Source organism: Thamnophis elegans, chromosome 15 (genome assembly GCF_009769535.1).
Source record: "Thamnophis elegans isolate rThaEle1 chromosome 15, rThaEle1.pri, whole genome shotgun sequence".
Taxonomy (NCBI): Eukaryota; Metazoa; Chordata; class Lepidosauria; order Squamata; family Colubridae; genus Thamnophis; species Thamnophis elegans.
The window spans coordinates 29,708,287-29,730,310 of record NC_045555.1 but is presented as its reverse complement, the minus strand read 5'-3'; the positions used below and the strand labels follow the sequence as shown (position 1 = coordinate 29,730,310).

The 22,024-nt window shown below is 40.0% G+C and overlaps 2 protein-coding genes across 3 annotated transcripts in view; one reads left to right on the top strand and one right to left on the bottom strand.

The window, feature by feature from the left end:
* ANXA7 (annexin A7) overlaps positions 1 to 3,878 on the top strand; it is a 44,385-nt gene extending 40,507 nt beyond the window's left edge. For both annotated transcript variants that reach the window (XM_032231599.1, XM_032231600.1), the window contains exon 13: positions 2,636 to 3,878. In XM_032231599.1, the coding sequence (XP_032087490.1) occupies positions 2,636 to 2,758 (123 nt within the window). In that variant the 3' untranslated portion in view covers positions 2,759 to 3,878. The remainder of the gene's footprint in view (positions 1 to 2,635) is intronic.
* A 2,458-nt stretch (positions 3,879 to 6,336) lies between these two features.
* USP54 (ubiquitin specific peptidase 54) overlaps positions 6,337 to 22,024 on the bottom strand; it is a 108,978-nt gene continuing 93,290 nt past the window's right edge. The window contains 6 exon segments of the mRNA XM_032231577.1: positions 6,337 to 7,629; positions 9,190 to 9,379; positions 14,946 to 15,074; positions 20,149 to 20,249; positions 21,040 to 21,693; positions 21,696 to 22,022. Coding sequence (XP_032087468.1) covers positions 7,076 to 7,629; positions 9,190 to 9,379; positions 14,946 to 15,074; positions 20,149 to 20,249; positions 21,040 to 21,693; positions 21,696 to 22,022 — 1,955 coding nt within the window. The 3' untranslated portion in view covers positions 6,337 to 7,075.

Sequence of the window (22,024 nt, the reverse complement as noted above, 5' to 3'; positions counted from 1 at the left end):
CCTCCTACCTCTCGGACAGGTCGCAGTCGGTGTCGGTGGGGGGGCAGAGATCGTCCCCGAGGCCCCTAACTTATGGGGTGCCGCAGGGCTCGGTCTTATCCCCCCTACTATTCAACATATACATGAAACCGCTGGGTGAGATCATTCGGAGGCACGGGATAAAATACCATCAATACGCGGACGATACACAGCTGTATCTGTCCGCCCCGTGCCAACTCAATGAAGCGGTGGACGTGATGAACCGGGGTCTTGAGGCCGTTAAGGACTGGATGAGAGCTAACAAACTGGTACTCAACCCGGACAAGACCGAGTGGCTGTTGTGCTTCCCTCCCAACAATTTGGCCAACGCTCCATCACTCAGGCTGGGGGGTCAAAATTTATACCCCTCAGACAGGGTCCGCAACTTGGGAGTCCTCCTGGACCCACAGCTGACTTTTGACCACCATTTGTCGGCTGTGGCCAGGGGGGCATTTGCCCAGGTTCGCCTGGTACGCCAGATGCAGCCCTACCTGAATCGGGAGGCCCTCACAACAGTCACTCGAGCCCTTGTGATCTCTAGGCTGGAATACTGCAATGTGCTCTACATGGGGCTGCCCTTGAAGAGCATCCGGCGACTTCAGCTAGTCCAGAATGCGGCCGCGTGAGTGATCGTGGGCGCACCACGGTTCGCCCACATAACACCGATCCTCCGTGAGCTGCGCTGGCTACCTGTTGATCTCCGGGTGCGCTTCAAGGTGCTACTCACCACTCATAAAGCCCTTCATGGTAGTGGATCTGACTATCTGAGAGACCGCCTTCTGCCAATTACCTCCCTTCGTCCCATCAGATCGCATAGAGTAGGCCTCCTCCGAATTCCATCCGCCAGTCAGTGCCGACTGGCGACTACGCGGAGGAGAGCCTTCTCAGTTGCAGCTCCGACGCTTTGGAACGATCTCCCCATGGAGATTCGTACCCTCACCACCGTCCAGACCTTCCGCACAGCCCTCAAGATCTGGCTATCCTGTCAGGCCTGGGGATAAGACTCTGACCTCGCCCCACCCGAATGCTGAAATGAATGTTGTGTTTTATTGGTTTATTTTTTTATTCACATTTTTTTTCCTTGTGTCTTGTCTTGCACTCCCTTCCCATTAATTGTAAGCCGCCCTGAGTCCCCTCAGGGAAAAGGGCGGCCTATAAATGTCAAATAAATGACTAAATAATAAAAAAAAAAAGTGGAGGCTAGTGATGGAACAGGCCACCTACTTAAGACCACCCAAGGCATCCCTTAACCCACAGATACCTCATTCCCCCATGGAGTCCCCACAGTTGCTCCCCCCCCATCCTGCCACAATAGATCACTTCATAGATGAAGCCTGTTTCTTTGCCTGCTCCTTCATTTTTCATCACCAAAGCCTTCATCAAGTAGTTTGGCAGTGAGAAAGGAGGCCCAGAGGCCCCGTGTGTGCACTTCCAGGCCTCCTTTCTCGCTATCAAACTGCTTAAGGATGGCTTTGGTGATGAAAAAGGGAGCCATTCCTGGCCTCCTTTCTCAAGGCCAAACCACTTGAAGGCAGCTTTGGCAACAAAACAGGCCCAAAGGGCTGTGTGCGCATTTTCCAGGCCATTCTCACCAATGAGCCACTTAAGGCTCCAGTGATGATAAAGGTGCGGAGGGCCACAGGCCTTTTTCGCTGCCAAAGTGCTTTGTGGTTGTGTACCTGTAGGCTTTGGCAGCCCTTTGCCGGTAGGAATATAGCTTCGGAGGGAGGAATTTGCCCCTCCCAAGCTTTGCTGGTGCTGAAAAAGAGTTTTTGCAAAGGGCTGCCGACCCTACAGGGATGCAATCTCCCTGCAGGCGTCAGCAAGGAAACAAGAGCAAGGCAAATGGAGGAAGGCATGAAGGACCAAAACCTTCCCTCCATTTGCAAACATCCTGGCCTCAATTTGCAGAGAATAGACTCCTAAAGTGCCCCTTGGAAGCTCCACTCGGCCTGCAATGGGTCAGGGGAGGCCCTTGGAGCCCCAAACTGAGTGTTGGAGGGGTGAATCCATTCACCACCCTCCGGAAGCTCCATTTTGGCCTTTAATGGGCTGGGTAGGCTCGTGGAGGCCCCAAAAAGCATCAGAGGGGCAGATTTGGCTCGAATGGAGCTGCAAAAGGACACATATGGCTGAGAGGCTAGAAAGGAGACTGCTTGCTAGATCTTCACATGTTAGGTGACCGGCTTTGCAGGTTGGGTGGGTGGGAAGCAATTGTGGGGTGTATGAGGCCGAAACAGAGCTTCTGAGTAGTGACTCCACCCCTCAAAAGCTCCATTTCCACCTGCAACGTGCCAGGTGAGGCCTCTGGAGGCCCAAACGGAATGTCGGAGGGGCGAATCAGCCTTTTGGAAGCTCCATTTTGGCTGGCAATGTTCAGGACAAAAGTTGCAGAGCCTCTGTGACTGTTCGTAGGGGCAAACAACTGTCCTGGTACTGCAAGATTCATAGTTTTGGGACTTGTTCACAAACATTAGGGGGTGCTTATTGTGTAACTTCAAGCATTTGCTAAGGGAATACTTCTAACCCAGAAATTACCTGTAGTGTCCTTTCAATCTGAAGCGATGGCTTTACATTTCTTCCATGTTGTATTTTTATTCTGTTTCTTTTGGGACAGATTGATCTTGTACAGATCAAACAGCTGTTCACGCAGATGTACCAGAAGACTTTGGCCACCATGATTTCAAGTGACACAAGCGGGGATTACAGACGGTTACTCTTGGCCATTGTGGGTCAGTAGGAAGCACTCTCAGAAAGTAAAACAAGAGCTGCAAACAGCCAACGATCACTACCAGCTATCAAGAGCGTATAAAAATATAAATTATCCTAGACAATTAAGTATGCATCAGGTTCTTTTATTTTTCACATATAATTGCTTTAATTTAGCTCATCATGTACTTTACAATAAACCTGCTGCCTAAATGTGCCTGTTCTGTATTGTCACAAAGGCTGTTACTTATTTCATACTGTGTGCATTGCATAATGTTGTTTACTCTGAGAAAGGAAATGATAAGAGCTACACTCAGACAATGTAAGCATGTCCAGTTTTTGAAATTGTCCATAAATTTTGAAATTATGACATTGTGCATCTTTATTATGTCTTGTAAAAACCCAAACAGAGTATATTTCCCATGAAAAGCAGTTTTATAATTTTTCAAAATACTATTGTAAAAATTTCAATATTCCAATTTTATTTAGCACCTTGGTCCGGGGTGCCCAAACTTGGGAACTTTAAGACTTGTGGACTTCAACTCCCAGAATTCCCCAGCCAGCATGGGAGTTCTGGGAGTTGAAGTCCACAAGTCTTGAAGTTCCCAAGTTTGGACACCCCTGCCTTAGTCAATTTATAGTTCTCTAAGATTAAATATTGTTTAGCTATTTGCTGTTTATTTCAGATTCTTTAAATTCTAAGCTTATTATTAAATTTTTCTTTCATTCTGGATTGAAGGCAGGTTGATCTGACATTTTCCAATTTGTCTTTCCAAAAGTCTCTAATAGCTTAGAAATAATTAATCAATTAATTCCTGAAAGTGATGTCTGCTAACTTAGTATCTGTCAAGATTGAACCACTTTGCTTCTTTCAAACTTTAATGCTTTTCAATTGCCAATGAGCTGGGGGGATGGAAGGTGGAAATGAAATGTAGAGAATGAATGCAGAGATTGTGAGAGCATCAAGGAAAGAGAGGGACTGTTTCTATAACAAAAGAATGTCTCATAAATGGACAATCACCCTGCGGTGGGGAGAAGGGGAAAATATTGTTTAACTGGACAAACATTTGCGCGGGAAAACCAGAGTTGGTTTTGTTTTTTTCAGTACCAATATGGTGTATCCAATAAAGTTTTACTTTTGAGAATTTAAATCTCCTGAGAGTGTGTCCTTGTTTATTCACTAGTTGGACAGTTGACAGTCTCTGCTGTGATTGGGAGCAAGATGGCTAATCACATTATCTCCTTGTGTTTAACCTTGCAAAAGCTGCTCTCCTTCAGTCTCCTTGCAGGTACATATAGATATGGTCCTGTTAACAGGCAGTCTGCTCTTCCTGATCCAGGCCAGATTTAGATTCATTTCCTATACAGATCTTCCAAAGTTGATTGCCCTCCAACTTTCAGGGGAGCTGGCACAGTACAAATGGTGAACAAAGATGGCTTTGCAAAACCATAAACTAGTGACAATTAAATTAGTATTTAGACGTTACTATAAGAGACCCCTTTTTAATTACTAAGGTCCAACAGAAAGTCACCCAGATGTTTTACACAGAATTATTCCCTCAGTTTTTAATCTGGCTAACTTGGATGGAGATTTTAATTAAATTATGACTCTTTTTAGTGACTGTGGTATACAGTCTTCCTTTTAAGGAAGAAAGTCCAGGATAGGATAGATTATTCTAGCCTGCCATCTTGTTGACTGAATTGAAATTCTGAAGACATGCCTCCTTGGCAACGGTCCTCCGTTTTCAACAATGAAGATGAAGCGAGTGGAATCTTGTACTCTGTCCAGTCCAAACTTCACCTCTTGGCCACTGGCCAAGCAGTCAATCAGATAGGTCTGGACTCTCGCGTCGCTCATCATGAAAAAGGGCGTTCACAGGTAAGACCAATGCCCCTTCTCCATGGTATCGACGGGAGAGTCCAGGATGGGACACACCAAAGTCTTGGAAGTCCTATCTGTCTTGGCCCAAAGTGCCATCCTCCTCAATCACCTTTTGAGGCACGGCGATCAAAAGCTGCTTCTGCAGAAGAGTATGCATCAGTCTACAATGGTGGATGAATGACACTGGTGATGTCCACATTGCTGCCCTAGATATCTCTTCTATTGACGCCTGAGTACCCCAAGCAGCTGTAGTAGCCGCACTTGTAGAATGGGTTGTGACCCCCCTGGGCCCTGGGAGAGCCTGGCTCTCATATGCTCTGGCAATACAAGCTCTTAGCCAACGACCCATTGTGGAAGGTGTCACCCTGTGGCCCAGAGTTGATGGTTAAAAGGATACAAACAGGGCCTCGGTCTTCCTGAATGAAGATGTTCTAGAAATATAAATGCGGAGGGCTTTCTGTACATCTAAAGTATCCCATTGCCTTTCTAAAGCATGCTGAGGCCTAGGACAGAAGTTGGCAGTATTAACTTCTGTGCTCGGTGAAACAAGAAGCTAACCTTAGGCATAAAGGCAGGGTCCACCCGCAGGACCACCCTGTTCGCATGAAACACACAGAAATCCTTTCTCATTGACGACATTGCCAATTCTAATATAGGTCTGGCAGATATGATAGACACTAGGAATGACACCTTACACGAGAGGAGGCGAAGACTAGCCTCCCTTAAGGGTTCAAAAGGTGCTGTGGTCAGTGCCTGTAACACCTTGGGCAAATCCCAGGTGGGATAAAGGTGTATCGTTGGGGGCAGCAAATTAGAGGCGCCCCTGAGAAAGGTTCTAACTCTACTATGGTGAGCTAGAGAACTAAAAAACCCTATACTAATAGAAGAGGCCAAAGTTGCGACCTGTTGTCAAAGTTTGTTTGATGAGAGTCCTTTTTCTAAACCTTCCTGCAGGAATTCCAGTACATCCACCACAGAGGCCAATGTAGGATCTATGTACCCCTCCTGACACCAGGCACTAAATGCCTTTCAGGTTGCACTATAAATGTGGATGGTGGAAGCCGTCTGAAGGGTCTTAATGACATTTGGGGTATATAGAAAGAATGAAAATCAGGATGAGGATATTAACTTCTTAACAGGGCCTTTAAATAGGGTGTATTTTGTCTGCATTGTTCACAACTGTTCTTGTCAGGCCTGCCAGCCATCTTTTCTTTTGGACCTCAGGTCTGCCACACTTTGTTTTATTCTACTATGCATTTTCTATTGCGGGAAAATTGGAGGGGGGATTGTAGGGAGTTAGATGATATGTAGCCATAACAAAATTCTTTCTAGAAAGCCAAGGTCATCCTTTGTCTCTGCACCTCTGCACCTGACCAGAACTGGATGGGTGGAAGCTGACAGCATGGCAGTGGAAGATTGGACCATGCGATGGGACTTGTGAGTGTGGGGGCAAGATCTTTCAACTGGGTGGGAAAACTGGGAAGCCTTCAGATTCAGGTTTTCCCAGATGTGCCAACATGGCTCTCTTAATAAATTGGAACTTTGAGGAATCATTTGCCTCAGATTCTGATTTAATTTTGGATGCTATTTGGAACCCTGACAGTTTTATTGTAAATCATAATCTTATAAAACACACATAAAATATTTAATATCACAAAAGAGAAAAAATGAACAGTGAAAGAATTTGGGAAACACATTTCTGAAAATAAGAAAGCAATTAATAATAATTCAATAAACATAACTATTTCATTTATTTCTTTGAAAAAACTTACAAAGGCAAGTATGTCAGAGCCTAAAATAGTTACAGTGATTCTGTGTTTATTAAACGTGCTACTTCAAATCCTAGTAGTCTACTTTGAAAAAAATGAGAAATGGGCTAGCGCCATATCTTCTCACCACTCCCTCTCTAGCCCCTATAGGAGTTATCTGTGCCTATATCTTATTAAATTATGAACATGGCCAATTCTGTAGAAAGGTCTGAAATCTCCCCCCTCTCCCCCCAGCATATAATGAAGCAGAAGAACATAACACTGAATTGGAAGTTGGCACATAGGCTTTCTAGTGCTACTTAACATGATACATAAATTCACCAAATACAGCCTATAGAAAACATCAGAGGATTTAATTTTAGTCCAAATGCAAATCTTGCCCTCTCTTCTACTGCAAATGAGCCTTAAACCATTTCTATAGCAAAAGGTTAGGAATGGAATTGCTGACAAGGTTCTTATAAAACAGCAGTACATACAAAGAAATAAAGTGCAGTTAGTTTTCGGCAACGATATAACTATTTCAAAGACAAAACTAGCAACAACTGGTTGGAAAAAAAATCTTGCTATCTTATATCAATTGCATTTCAGTATCTTCAGTTCAGACAAGAGCCTCTTTCAAAAGGAACAGCCCAACAGAAGGGTGCCATCTCACCAGTCATGGCTGTGCATGGAGGCAACTGCTGCACAAGCCAGGGTTTTACAGGGCATTTCCAGAGTGGACGAAGAAGCTTCTTGTGGCAGGCTGTGGAGCAAAGGTGTGCTGTCGCCAGTCTTCATCTGGGGGCATATCAACACGCTTTGGGCTTCGGGCCTTGGCTTGCTGAGAAACCAGGAAGCCACTCTGAAAGCCTTTGTGTCCTAAAGTCCCATGTGAGACTGTCCCATAACCCCTGCCAGGAGACTTCCTCCAGCCAAGAGCACCAGCCTTGTCCTTTTCCTGAGGGAATGGCCATTGGGGCAGAGGCTCTTGTGAGTCCTCACTCATCTGGGTGGGAGATTCCCCATGCGCTGCTTCGCTATCTGATGCTGTTGCTAGCTCTTGGCCAGCATGACTTCTCTGTAGCCAGTGGTTAGAAGCATTTGATGTTCCACTGTCTAAAGATATATTAAAAGGTGTTTGCCCTTGAGAGGACCGGTTCTGTTTGAAAATGGCGTTCCCATAATTCAGTGGCAGGCATGATTTATCTTCTGTGTGGAAAGCTGCATTCCTGTCTGGCACAGTTAGACACTTTTGGATATTCTTCCAATTTCCTGAAAAATGAACAAATTGAAAAATATTATTTTACCTATCCTTAGTTGAAGAGCAACAAAAATACATATCAGGAAAGGAGTTTGAGTCTTTGCATACTTAATACCAATCCTACGACAAGAAATTAATTCTAGACTACTCATAACAGAAGAACTACAGCTGACAAAATCATTTGCTTTGAGAAACTTTTCTAATGAAAGTCTGGAAAGGTGCAATAAGGGATATTACATACTTTATTCTTGAATTTAATTATCAGCTTCTACAGTCTGTTCCAATCAGTACTGAGCTATTTTCTTGAGGATCTAGACAGGGGTCTACAACTTTAAACACTCAAAGAGCCATTTGGACACTTTCCCACAGAAAAGAAAATATGGGGAGCCACAAAACCTGGTTGGGCGTGGCCAACTCGACATCACTCACTCCCAACCAGTAACATAGTCTCTTTGTCAATCTGTCTCTGGGTCCCTTGTCTTTCTCTCTCTCTTTCTTTCTCTCCCCCTTTCTTTCTCTCTCTCTTTCCCCCCTCTCTTTGCCTGTAAGACACTGAAGGAGGCACATCAAGCACATAAGAAACAAGCTGACAGAAACACATGAAGCCAAAAGATTTCAAAGTAGGTGATAGTGTTTACCTCTCCACGAAACACTTACAGTCCACCCAACCATCTAAGAAATTGGGTCCTAAATATGTGGGTCCATTCCCAATTGTTAAAGTAATTAACCCAGTCACTGTATAACTGGGGTTGCCTAAGAATCTTAAATGTATTTATCCTGTGTTTTACTGCTGTTTGTTGAAACCTGAAACTGTGTCACCCCTTCACTCTGCACCTGACACTCCTTATGTTCGGTATCTGTGCATTTGGGGTATTTTGCCTATGCATAAGGACCTTGTTTTTTTCAACAATGAATTGCATTTTATTGAATAGGACCCAATGTTCAAGTCTCTCAAGGACCTTCTGAATCTTGAGTCTATCATCTAAAGTGTAAGCAATTCCTCCTAGGATGTCATTGCAAATTTGATGAATTCCGCTTTTATTCCCTCACCTAAATCATTTATAAAGATGTTGCAGAGTACTGGGCCAAAGACAGAATCTTGAGGTACCCAACTGCATGCTTCTCTCCATGAAGATGTAGTTCCATTGCATGCTCAATGGTCAGTCAGTTACGAACCCATCTGGTTGTGGTGCTGTCTATCCCACACTGTTCTATCTTACCAAGTAGTTTGGGGTCTACTTTGTCAAATGCCTTGCAGAAATCCAAGTAAATTATGCAGCATTTCTCTGATCACTAATTTAATTACTGTATCGCAGAAGGCAATAAGGCATGATCTGTTTTAACAAACCCATGCTCACTTCTAGTCATTGACTTGTTCATTTATAGTGCTCACATGTGTGCTATTTGATTATTGTTTTCCAGGATTGGTAAATACCCCAAGTATTAATTCTTTAGCAATTTTATTAATTTTAACAATTTGAAATTTCTCTTTTGTTGTTTGTTCACTCTTTTTTCTGGTATTTTTAAAAATGATTAGAAACATTTTTTTTTAAAAAAACCCAATCATTTACCTGATTGTCTATGCATCTTGCCCACCATACTAGTCACTGGAGCATCATGGGAGAAGTGCTGCAGTTCAGATGAAGAGTGCTGGGGATAGAAGGGGAGCACAGGAGGCAAATTGGGAGGGAAGGAAAGAGAAGTAGTGCTGGAAGAATAGGACCTGGCTTCGACTGACAGTTTCCTCTCACTGGACACTTCCTTTTAAAACAAGGAAAAAGAGAAATAAATAAATAAATACCAAAATTGGGATCAACAAGAGCAAACAAGTGGCCAGTACAGAGCTAGGAAAGCAATAAAAAGAATATGATAAGAAAAAAATGCACTTACGTCGTCACATTCGCCAGAACTCTATTTTAGCACAAATAATACATAAACACTAAAACACATATTTTCAGCAATTATGGTTGTGCAGTACTGCAGGCTAACTCAATTCAGAGTTCAATTCAGAGCAGCTCAAGGTTGACTCACCAGTTCATCCTTCCGAGGTTGGTAAAATGATGACCCAATTTTTTGGGGAGGAAATATAAATGTAAAACACTTAGAGAGGGCTGTGAAGCACTATGAAGTGGTATATAAGTCTAAGTGCTATTTCCTCCCTCCTCTTGGGTGCTGCTGCCACTGCCCAATGCTCTAATATAGTATGCCCACAAGCCACTTACTGCTAACTTCCCAGTGTATTTCCTTTCTCTTTTCCCTCAGCTGCTGTAGCACATCCCTAATGTCCCTCTCCCCCCTCCTCAATCTTCTATTGCAGGGATATTAAAACTGAATTTCTTCGAGGGCCGGATCAGCATTGTAGTTCTCCTCTGTGGGCCAGCGGTGGGGCTGGATGCCTTCTGCAGCACCTAGCGGCCAAAACAGGGTGCGGGGGATCCATGCATGACCCCTTGCGCCTCATTTTCACCCTCCATGGCCTTCTGCAGCACTTTGCCGGGTGTTTTCGGCCAGCAGAGTGCTGCAGGAGGCCATGGAGGGTGAAAATTAGGGGTGTGCGTATGCATGCAGCCTGTTTTAGCTGCCAGAGGTACTGTGGGCTGATCCTTCGGTATTTCCAGGTTGGCCCCACAGGCCTGATTTAAGCACCCACGGGCTGCAATCTGGCCTTTGAGTTTGACACCTCTGTTCTTTTCCCATTCTGCCTTGCTCCCTCTCCTCAGCTGTTGCTGCCACCACTCAGGTCCCTGATTGACATGGCCAAGTAAGCTCCTCAGTTCTGGCCTTTTCCAACTTCTCCCTGAACCACTCTTGCTTGGAACAGTCACATTTTGATTGATACCTGGAACGGAACAGACTCAACCAGAAAATTTGAAGCATCTCCATGCATATTTTTAATTTTCATTCTGATGGTGATTATTTATTTCCTTATGGCTATAGCATCTTCGTGTTATGACAAATGAAGAATGAAGAATCAGACTCTCCAAAAATTCTAAATGATAATGTATACAGGCTGAGAAATATCCAATCCTCAGGTACAGAAACTAGCACAGTTGAATGTGTTTTAACATGTCAATTACTTTTGACTACAATTGACTATTAACATGTCAATTACTTCTATTAACATGTCAATTCCTTAAGAATTATTTTCATAGGAGATTCTTTAGAAATTTAAAGAATCAGCTGGCAAGAATCAACTAAGGAGTGTAAAAAAAAATAAGCATTCCATAATTTGAAGAAAGAAGCAGGGAAAAGTTTTTATTCTCATATTCAGTAAATAAAAAAAATACAGTATTTGCAGCAGAAAAAGCTCTGCTGATTTTAATCACTTATTTTTCTTTTCATTTGGCTATTTAGGACACTTTGACCAGAAATTGAGCAATGAAAAGAAACTATTAGGAATAAATACCCAGCAAACGTAACCAACTAAATTAGATTTTGCCAATCCTTCCCATGTGAGGATGGAATATAAGAAAATAACACAAACTATTTTGATGGATGTTTAGATGAATGAGATGTTTAGGTTACTTATTGGATACTAATGGTGCGGGGTGTTGTACAATTTTGTTTCCTTTCTAACATTTCCCCCTCAAGTGCAGGGTCCACTTTTTGGGTTCAGTCGAGCGTTGATCCATTGTTGTGACAGGAATTAACTGTCACAGGCTTATTACCCGAACCTCATGTTGTGGGCTGAGAGAGAATATGGCTGGCCTAAAGTAACTCCGATGGCTTTCTCTCTCAATGTCCTATGTTAAATTGATATACTGGCAATATCTATTGACATTTCAGTTTAAACATGGCCATTTTCAGGCCATTTTTCTAAGTTATTGTAAGTAATAGTTAAATCCTATGGGACCCAAAAGGCTGGTAATTTTTGTTTATAATAATTGTTAATTATAAAGCAATTTGACACACTCATATTAAGGACTGGATGGCACAAGGGGAATAGATCCCCATTTCATCTAAATATTGGTATTAAAATATTATTAAATTACAGCTTTTTCAAGAAACAATATTTTGGACCTATCGGACCTTATTACCTCTATTGAAAAGAAACAAGATACATTTTTCGGATCAGTGTGAGATAATGATTAGGTGTTGATTAGCAGCAGGGAGACCAAGTTTCCAGTCCACCTACTCCAGATGTTCACTGGGTGACTTTGGCCCAGTCAAATGTTCTCAATCCAACCTACCTCACAGGTTTGTCATTATGGGGAAAAATAGGAGGAGGTTTCATGTAAACCTAATTAAATAAATCTAATAAATAATTGTGCTAGAGATATAAAGAGAATGCTGTTTTATTAAAACATGTTTTTGTGATGTCCTATAATATGAAATTTGAATAGGATGTAATATTTTTGATGTTTCAATTACATCCTTGTTATATGCAAATTGATAGCTGGGCAATTAAATGGACCCCCATATCTAGGAGACATGTCCTTTAATATAGCAATATAAATGTATTATACTAATTACTCAGTGGATTTAAAATCTGATATTACTTGCAACGTATGAATGATAAAACACATATAAACCCCTCACACATTTTGTTATTGCTTTGCATTTTTTCCTCTTTCCATTCAAGTAAATAAATTAATTAAAAGATTTTTAAAGAGCTCACCAGCATGACCTTGAAATGAACTGACATCACAGCAACAGGTAGTGTTTTAAGTGATACTGTGTTACTTATTAGTACTGAAAACAATAGTTTTCTCCACAGGTGCTAGTAAAATGTAGAGATTACACAGAAAGAGAAGGAGAAAAACCCAAAGGGAATGTACTAGAAAATAAGTCAGTGGTTTAGAACATCCTGGCACTAGAAATGCAAAATTAAATAAAGGGCCTTTGAATCTTAATTATCCTACCTGCAAATGGTACACCAGCAGGAAGGTATTTACCATAATATGTAATAAGATTACAGGATGAACATAGAACAGGGTATTCTTCCTGTAAAACCTTTAGCAATCACACTAAACCAATAAAGTGAAGCAGTTCAAGAAATGTCCTTTTAGGAGGAGGAGCCAACGTCACGACGATATGGACGTGCGGTCTCGATGCTCTGAGACTGCAGCCAATACTTTTGCTGCTGGGTGGTCCAATCGGACCTAAACTGTCCCGAAGAGACAGTGAACAGGAAGAATACGTTTTGCTGACCCCAGGGATATTGCAAAGTCCCTGATAGAGGCAAGAGAAGTTCTTCAAGCCGGCGACAAAAAATCCAGCCAAGGCTGACGAAGTCAGGGCAGTTCCAAAATGGAAATATACGGAAAGAGAAAGTGTTTCCAGCTAGTGAGGAACTTTTACTGTTTTAAAAAGAGACTATAAAAAACTTAAAATTATTCAAAATTGGAGAACAGAAGAATCAAGCGGCGGAATTAAATTTGGAATAGTTTTGGACACTGGTTATCTTACTTTTAAATGCTATATTCATGGATGGAATTATGCAAGCCTTTTGAAACGGATGGATTAAGTTTTCCTTCTTCTACTTTTTCTTTATTGTTCTCTGTAACCTATGGACTAAAGTTTTCCTCTTTCATTGCTGTGGGTATTTTTCTAACTGATTTAAAGGTGGGACTCTTTTTTCTAACTTGAAATACAAAAAGACACAAAAGAAATTAGATTTGCAATGGTATCACTGCTGCTCGGAGGCTGGAAGGGTTTGTGAATTGGAGTTTGTGTATTGAAAATGAAACTTTTTTTCTCCTCTGATTGTTTTGACTTGGCACTACAAGGTTTCACTGCTTGGCTACAGAGAGTGATAAGAAGAGAAGCACACAGATGTCCCTTTGAAGTATATCTTTAATAGAGAAAAGTGAAAACAAACGTTTTGTGAATCTATGTTTTAATTTTATTAACCTTCCAACTAGAGCAGCTGTGTTTGTTAGCTGAGAGAATGGCACAATTTCTAAAGAAAACAGAAATCTCAAGCCTGCAAAAGATTCTTTCAGAAATACAGAAATTATCAAATACATATGAAAGGATAGAGAAGAAACTGGAAGATTTAAGAGCATATAACAGCAAAATATGATGAAATTGAGGATGTCTATCAAATGCAAAATGTGGTAGTTAAAACTCAAAACATTGAAGTGGAAAATGAATATAAATAGATTAAACCTGTTGATATTTATGGTGATTGGTTTGTCTCTGAAAATGGAAAGAATGGAATACTGAAAGAGGAATTAAATAGAGAGAAAATTTATTCCAGAGGGCAAGATACAGAAGAAGAAAAAAACCAAATAATCTATGGATTTAAAGAGAGAAATTCTATTAGCAAAAGCATTGATAACACTGCTGACAATCAAAGATAAGCTGAATAAGGAAACAGAAAGAGGGCATCAAGATTATATGAGAGATCTTATAAGCAAGGAGTGGCTAAGAGGAGTCTATACAAAGGTGATCAAGAAGATGATTAGAGGCCTGGCACCACAAATGGCAGAAGATATGAGACTGTTTTGCTATTGGAAAGATACAGGTTGATAGACGGAAGAATATAATTTAAAACTAGTTAAACTTAGTGAAATTTATTGACAATAGATATAGTTTAAATAAATAACTGATAATATTACTAATGTATACAATGTGTAGTGTTATGATAAGTATAATTGGATATGAATATTGAATGGCACCCATGTAAGGAACATTAGTAATCCCTTTGGATTATACATAAAGGTTAATAATAATAATAACAATAACAACAACAACAATAATAAAAGAACTAAGTTAGATACAGTTAAAGTTTTGATTATTAGAGGAAAATGTTATGATACAAGATATAATTAAATAAAGGAGGGATAAGAATAACAACATATATATATATATGTATGTATGTATGTATGTATGTATGTATGTATGTATGTATGTATGTATGTGTATAACATAAGGAAACTGGATGTAAACTTTAAACAGTGATTTGGAAAGGAGGATTAGAAAACTTTGTTATTAAATATTATGGATGTTTAGCTAGAACAGCATAAGGATTTAGTGTTAGTGGAGGATTTTAGAAATAGTAATTGAAAGGCCAGTATGTGGTTATGTATTAAATTTTGGTATATTTTATGATGAATGACGCTTAAACAATTATAGTCAAATGAAAATGGAGATATGATGGTGACATTTATGAATATTTGATACTTAAATATTTGATACTTAAAATACTTAAGCTAATATGAATTATGTTTGTTGACTGTGGAAGAGATGCACGAAAGTCTTTTTGTAACCAACTGATACACTTTCTATAGCATGTAAAAAAGGATGTTGTATTTGTTTTAAATGAAAAATTAAAAAATATTATTAAAAAAAAAACAATTTCCTTTTAACCCATTTTACTTACAGAATTCTGAAAAGAAGAAAGTTTCTCTTCTCTGCTTGTGATGGCTGTTCCACTGAGACTGCGTGCAATGCGACGGAAGTTCTCTGCACTATAGGTTTCCTCGTCTGGCTCCTGGCCAGAATATGGCAACTGCATTCAGAAAGAGAACCTAATGGTAAATGAATGTACAGAATCACAGTCCTCAAGTACTCCAGAACATCATGGACTGAATTCATTTAGTTTTTTATTAACTAACAGGTTGAATCTGCTTTGAGAGTGGTGAGCTGTGTAGAGTTGTTGAGAGGTGGGTGGTATACATTACATGCATTGCATTATTTCTTAGGCTAAAGTTGTTTTTTTCATCAAACTTGTGGAACAGGATTCCTCATCAGAAGGAAAGGAAGAACTGAAGGTAAAGGATAACAGAGTTGGAAGAGACTTTGTAGGTCTTCTAGTTCAACCCCTGCTTAAACGGGAAATTCTATACCAGGGTGTCACCCAGGGTATCATGGGCCGGATGCGTCACGCGCTGTCCATGCCCACCCCTGATTTAACGAAGGGGAAAAAAGTCGTGATATGTCACATGACAATGTGATGCTGTGCGTTTGACACCCCTGCTCTATACCATTTCTGAAAAGTGATTATACAGGCTTTTCTTGAAAGCCTCCAGTGATGAAGCACCACAATTTCAGAAGGCAAGTTGTTCCACTGGTTGATGTTCTCACTGTCAAGAAATTTCTCCTTAGTTTTAGGTGGGATTCCTCCTTGATTAGTTTTCATCCATTGTTTCTTGTCTTGCCTTCAGGCGTTTGAAAAATAGATTGGCCCCTCTCTTTGGCAGCCTATCAAATATTGGAACATTGCTATCATGTCACCCATGGCCCTTCTTTTCACAAGATTAGCCATAGCTAATTCCTTCAACTGTTCTTTGTATGTTTTAGCCTCCAGGCACCTAATCATTTTTGTTGCTCTTCTCTGCACTCTTTCCAAAATCTCAACATATTTTTTATAATAGGGTGACCAAAACTGGATGCAGTATTCCAGGTTACTAAGACTTTGTAAAGCGGTACTAGTACTTCATATGAGCTTGATTCTATCACTCTATCTATCCTGGATTGCACTGCCTTTTTTGGCAGCTACTGCACACTTGTTCATATTTAGATGAATGTCTACTAGAACTCCAAGATCCCTTTCACAGTTACTGTTATTGAGCAAGATTTCACATAGGAGAGAAAGTTTATAGGACCTTTTCCCATTGTAAAAACCCTTAACTCAGTCACGGTGAAACTCCCACGCCTGTTGGGGAAAATACACCTGGTTCTCCACAATAGTCTATTAAAGCAGGTAATAGGTTTGGAGCAAAGGCTAGTAGTTCAGGAAGCCCCAGGTCCCATCGCAGTGACTCATTATGAAGAAGAATCCTGGATTCTAGACTGTACGAGGGAAGGTTACAGTATTTAGTATAGTGAATGTCAGGGTTCCAAGTAACACCCCAATGTAAAAGCCCAATGTAAAAGATGGCTTCCAGGCCTGACAGTGAAAGGGCTACCCCCTTTCAGAAGCCACTTGGGTGAAGAGTCAAAATGTTCTTCAGCACCTTTGGGACAATCCTGTTCCCCAGTTCTCCAGGATCTTTGAAAGATGGTCCCGAGATCATGTCTGCCAGTTCCTTCAGAACTCTGGGATGTAATTCATCAGGTCCTGGTGATCTGAATTTGTCTAGAGCGAACAGGTATTCTCATCTCATTTGCTTTCCTATTCTAATTTGTATTCAGAGTCTGTTTTTTACAGTTTTGTTTTTGGTAGGCTGAGCTATATTTTCTTTTTGCGTGAAGAAAGATACAAAGAATGAATTAAGAAATATGTTTTCCCTTTACTACCCATTACCATTTTCTCCCATTAGTGGACTGATTATTTCCTTGATTTTTTTCTTGTTTTTATAAGTTGAAAGAAACGTTTAAATTATTTTTGACATTCATTGCAAGTTTTACTTCATTTTGAGCCTTAGTTTTTCTAACTTCATCTTTGCAAATTCAGGCTATTTTCTGTACTTAGCCTTTTGTCTTTCAGTTGATCCGAGAGATCTTTGTGCAACTATGATGGTTTCTTTTTGGATTTCCTGTTTTTATTTTTCAGTGGTGTTGTGCTAAGTTCTTCAGAGTTTCCCAAGCTCCTTCCCCCTAACCATTGTCTATTGCACACTCGATGTTTTAGTTGCTATGCTTTTTGTGGCCTGCATCCCGTATTTCTCCCTTATATCTCTAATTCTATCTATATCTACTTCTGGGATGTTTGGTCTAAATATTCCTCCCATCTCTATCTTCTTCCACTGTCTAACTTTTATCCCAGCCCCTGTCTTCCTTTCAATCATATCATCCAACCTTCTTACTATATTTTCCCCCTGATTTAATTCATCCATCATTATTATTATCTCCTTTTTATCTTTTTCCCTTCTTCTTTTCTTTTATTGGCTCCTCTCTTTCTTTTGTTAGCTCCTCATTTTCCTAGACGACTTGATTTTAGCTCATTAACCCTTGTATGGAATTTTCCATTTTTCCCATAGTTTCCTTAAAACTTTTCCCCATCATGTCCATTGCATTTTGGGATAGTAAATCCATCTTCTTTACAGTTCCACTCATTTCGTATGGATCTCCAGTGAAAAGTGTTAAACGCTGAAATGTAGAATTTTTCTTTTATCTTTTAAGCAATCTCCATTATTCCCCAATTCCAGTTGCTGAATTATACAGCTGCTGGTGTCTGTGTCCAATCAAAGAGCTACAGTCTTTACAATGTAGACTGTTTCCACTCACTTTCTCTGTAATTTTCTCAGTAAACAAATCCCAAATGCAGGCAGCTTATCTAATTCTTATGCAACACTGTTTCCAGGGCTAAATTCTTTTTTCCCTTTACTTTCTCACACTTCCCTCTGGGTTTTACTCTGGCCAGAAGATGTCACTGTTGCACTGTTTCTCTTCTACTCCTATCCCTTAGCTTGCTTTGCATATGCCATATTCTTTTAAAGTTCCAGAACCAAATTTTAATCCAAATAGAGTTTGTTAAATCCTTAGATGACCATTCTGCTTTTCTTCTTTTAGCATTTATAGTGTCCAAATAATCAAACAGTTATGTATCTTATTTCGGGTCTCTTTCGGCTCTGCGCTTATGCGCCACTATTTCAGAGGGTGGAAGCTTGACAAAACCACCCCCTTCTTTTTCAGCCCCACTGTTGATCAATCTTTTCTAGATAAGGGGCATTTCTGACAGAAGTTTTAAAAAACCCAGAAATTTCTCACTCAGCCATCACACTGTTCTTCTTCAATTTCGCTCCTGCACAAATTCATTTTTCTGTGACTGCCAAGAAAAAATGGTGGTTGTCCTTGCTGTCGTTCAGGAGAACTTGCTTCAGACCTTAGAAGGAAATTGCGGGTTCCTCGTGGTTAGCAAAGTGCCTCTCCTTTCTTCATTGCCCCTCCAAGGTGGCTGTGACCCCATGGGGTCTCCCGACAGTGATTACTGGCTGAATTTCGCGGGGCTCGTTATTTTCCACCTGTTCTCGCTGCAAACGTCAACTGGAAGTTTCCCAAACTTCTTGAGTTGTTTTCCCCTTTAAAATTTTCACCATGGAATCCTTCCCAAACTCTGAGTTTGTTAAAATTAGTTCTTTTAGAGTCTAGCACACTAGCTTGGTTAAAACAAACAAGTCCAGGTTTACTTCTAGCAACGAAGCCAAGCAAAGGTGGAGAAAATGCAGTAGTATACAAAAATAACTTTGTGGAATATCCCCCTGGGTCCTAAAGAGGCAAGGTACTGCTATGTACAAACTGTTAGAGTTAAGAATTAGTTGGCCCACATAAGACTGAGAATTTGAAAACTAAGGATTCCCCTAAATCTTGCCAATGACAAACATGTGCATTCAGTATGCAGCTGCAAATCTTCAGTGTCAGAATCAACTGACACCTTACTCTTCTCCATTTGTTGTAAAGCTAGTGCTAACTCCAAGATCTTATCTGATCCAATTGCTTTGGATTTCTTGAGAACACCTGTATAACCTGTTTGGCTTGAAAAATCAGATGTTTGCTTTCTCAACTTGTTACTCCTAGACTTTATAAAAATGTAAAGATCTCCTTGAATTAAGTTTGACTGCTAATTAACATGTTCCTGTTGTTTCTTGGCATCAGTATTGAAGTGGTTTGTCATGGTCTTCCAGATATTCTTCAACTTCTCATATAAAATACAACTCTAGAATTTATTGGTGGCCCAGTCCTGATTAACTTGGGTAAGGGTCGACCAAAATTGCTAGATGTTGCTGCCTATTGAGAGCTAGGATACAATTTGAAGCCATTGAAAATATTGTTATAGGAAAGCTAAAGGCCTTAGAGATTCAAAATGCTTTTTATCATTTAAGATTAATTTACTAGCTATAGAATTCCACAGGGATAGCTCTCCAATGGATATTCATGCTCTGGTAACTTCCTTTTGGACTTCTGGAAAGCATTTGTGAGGTTGTCTTTGAAAATATCCCAGAAACATCAGTTGGTTCAGAACATTGGGTAAATGAGCTGGTTAATAAAATTAGATCATCCTAGTACTTCTGCCACCAGAGTGCATCTGGACTAAGTTCTAAGTGCTGATGTTAAAACTCTAAATCCTAAACAGCTTTGAGGCAGCTACCTGAAGAAGCATCTCCTACCTAGTTCTTCAGATCTGAACCTGAGATTTTCCTCTGCAAATGAAGCAAGGTTGTAAGAGAGAGGGCTTTTCCAATGGCGATATCCGATTTATGGAACATACTCAGCAGAGTGACTAAGGCAGTGCCTACTTTATAGAACTTTTTTGTAGAAACTCAATTCTGTTTTACTCTTTGGCCTTGTGGAAGTTTAAAATTAATTCACTGTTAGAATGAATTCTGATAAATATCTCAAGGTAGATTGTTATGCATTTTATATTGTAATCTGTTGCAATAGTAGCTATAGAAATCTATCATACAACCATTATTTTAAACTTAAAATAAAAAAAGATAGGATTAATATTCAGCTACTGTATCTAAGGTCTTACTAGTAATCTCTTGTAAACAAAAGAGATATTGTACACGCTATCTGATATGTTTATTATCTATGTTTAATGTTAACATGAGTAAAAATATTTTTACTTTATTACCTTACATTTTTTTCATCTGTACAAGTAACATTCCCATAACCCAGTTCCCACTCTAGTATATTCTTACATGTGTCTTAGGATCTGGAGAACCAATATTTCCACAGATGTTGTTTTCAGGTTCTGCTGTTCTTGACAGACCCCTATATGGTTTTTTTACAGGCAAGTTTGCTGATGCAAGGGAGAAGAGGAAGGAAAAAAGAAAGGGGATTAAACTGAAGTTCTATCTACATGATCTTTTAGGTCTTTTTGAAATAAAAATATCATCTTAATTTTCTATGTGAAATTCCATTTATGTGGTATAATCAATTTCCCTAACATGAAAATTGAGGAAGCTTGTAATAACTGACGGGAAATCAATGTCACTTTATCATTCATTTAAATATTCACCATAATTAAAGTCAGTTTCTTTGTTGTGAGCTTTTCTATTTTCATTTCATTTTAGGGAAATTGATTAAATTACATAAAAAGCAATTCCACATAGAAAAGTAAGAGAATATACTTTATTTCAGAGAGATCATATAAAAGAGAGAGAATTGCTGCAAGGCTTTTCCCCTGAGGATCAGATATCACAACAACATACTATTGCCCAAAATTTTTGGTTTCCAATTTAGGTGTCAGTTTTTGAAGAGTTTTAAACAATGTTCTTTTCCTAAGAAATGTTGTACAGTAAATAAAGAATAACACAGTTGAGCATCAAAATAGTTTGTTAAATGTAACATAGACACATTTTTAACAAACCTTGTTTCAAAACCATTTGTGCTCAAATACTTTATATTAAGGAAATGCAGTACATTTTCTCCTAATATATTAATCTCAGTCAACCTATGCAACTAAAAACGTGCTGGCCTTTCAATATTAATCTAAATTCCCACATAATTGTATCTCACATAAAGGTATTAGGAACGTGAAGACACCCCTCCCCCCTTAAGAAAACACATATAACATAAAATAATTTTACCTGTTTTGTTCAGTGCCAGCTTGGAATTGTCCAGGTTTCCCATTAGAGGTACTTGCATGCTCGCCTGGTACAGAGATTCCAGATCAGAAACCTCCCGCACCGTTTCCTGATTCTGCACTGGGTAGTCCCCAAAAGCTCTTTGACTGATCACAGGTGATTTGTTTCCAGGTATCAAAAGCCAACTGGCATTCTTATGCTGAGTTACTGCTGTGCTAAAATTGGTAACATGGTCTGTGCAGCTCTCTACAGGCACAGATGTAATCAGGCCAGCAGAATTTCTGTAATTGGTGTATTTTGTTTTTTCCTCACAGCTGCATTTTCTTGGATATAACTTGGGATTCAAGCTACATTGTTTCCCTTTGTTACAGAGGACTTTTATATGTGAATCAGAACTCTCAGAAATGATGTTGGAAGCACTAAAACCATCTTCAGAACTCAACTCAATTTTGGAAAGACTTGAGTCCAACGTTTCAGCAGGTGCCATTCCATTCTCCTGTCTTCCAACATCTGACAGCTTGAGGTAAAAAATGACTGCTGTGGGATTCCTGCTGTAACTTGGAGCATTTTGATCATGACAGGTAGCTGCCTTCCTTTTTTCCTCATAAGTATCTAGACTTGGGAAATTTCCTTCCAACCACTGAAACTGTTCTGCATGGAAAGAACGTGCCTTTTGCTACTTACACCTTCGGATTTCAAAGAATCCCCACTGACATGTTCTTGTGGATGATGTAAACTCTCATCACTGTTTACCTCAAGTTGCCCAGTCGTCTGTAATTCTTCTGGAGCACCATGAGGCAGAGGGGGAAGAGAAGGCAATATTGCACCATGATAGTCCCTAGGTGGAGCAGCACTAGGCCATTCTGAAATGCTCCCTGAATTGAAAAGTGGATTACGTAGGCCTTTTTTGCCAGGTGGAGTTTCTGATGTTGGTGAAGAAGAGAAGAGTGTAGGTAATGATTCAGAGTTTGTTATAGTTAAATTCATT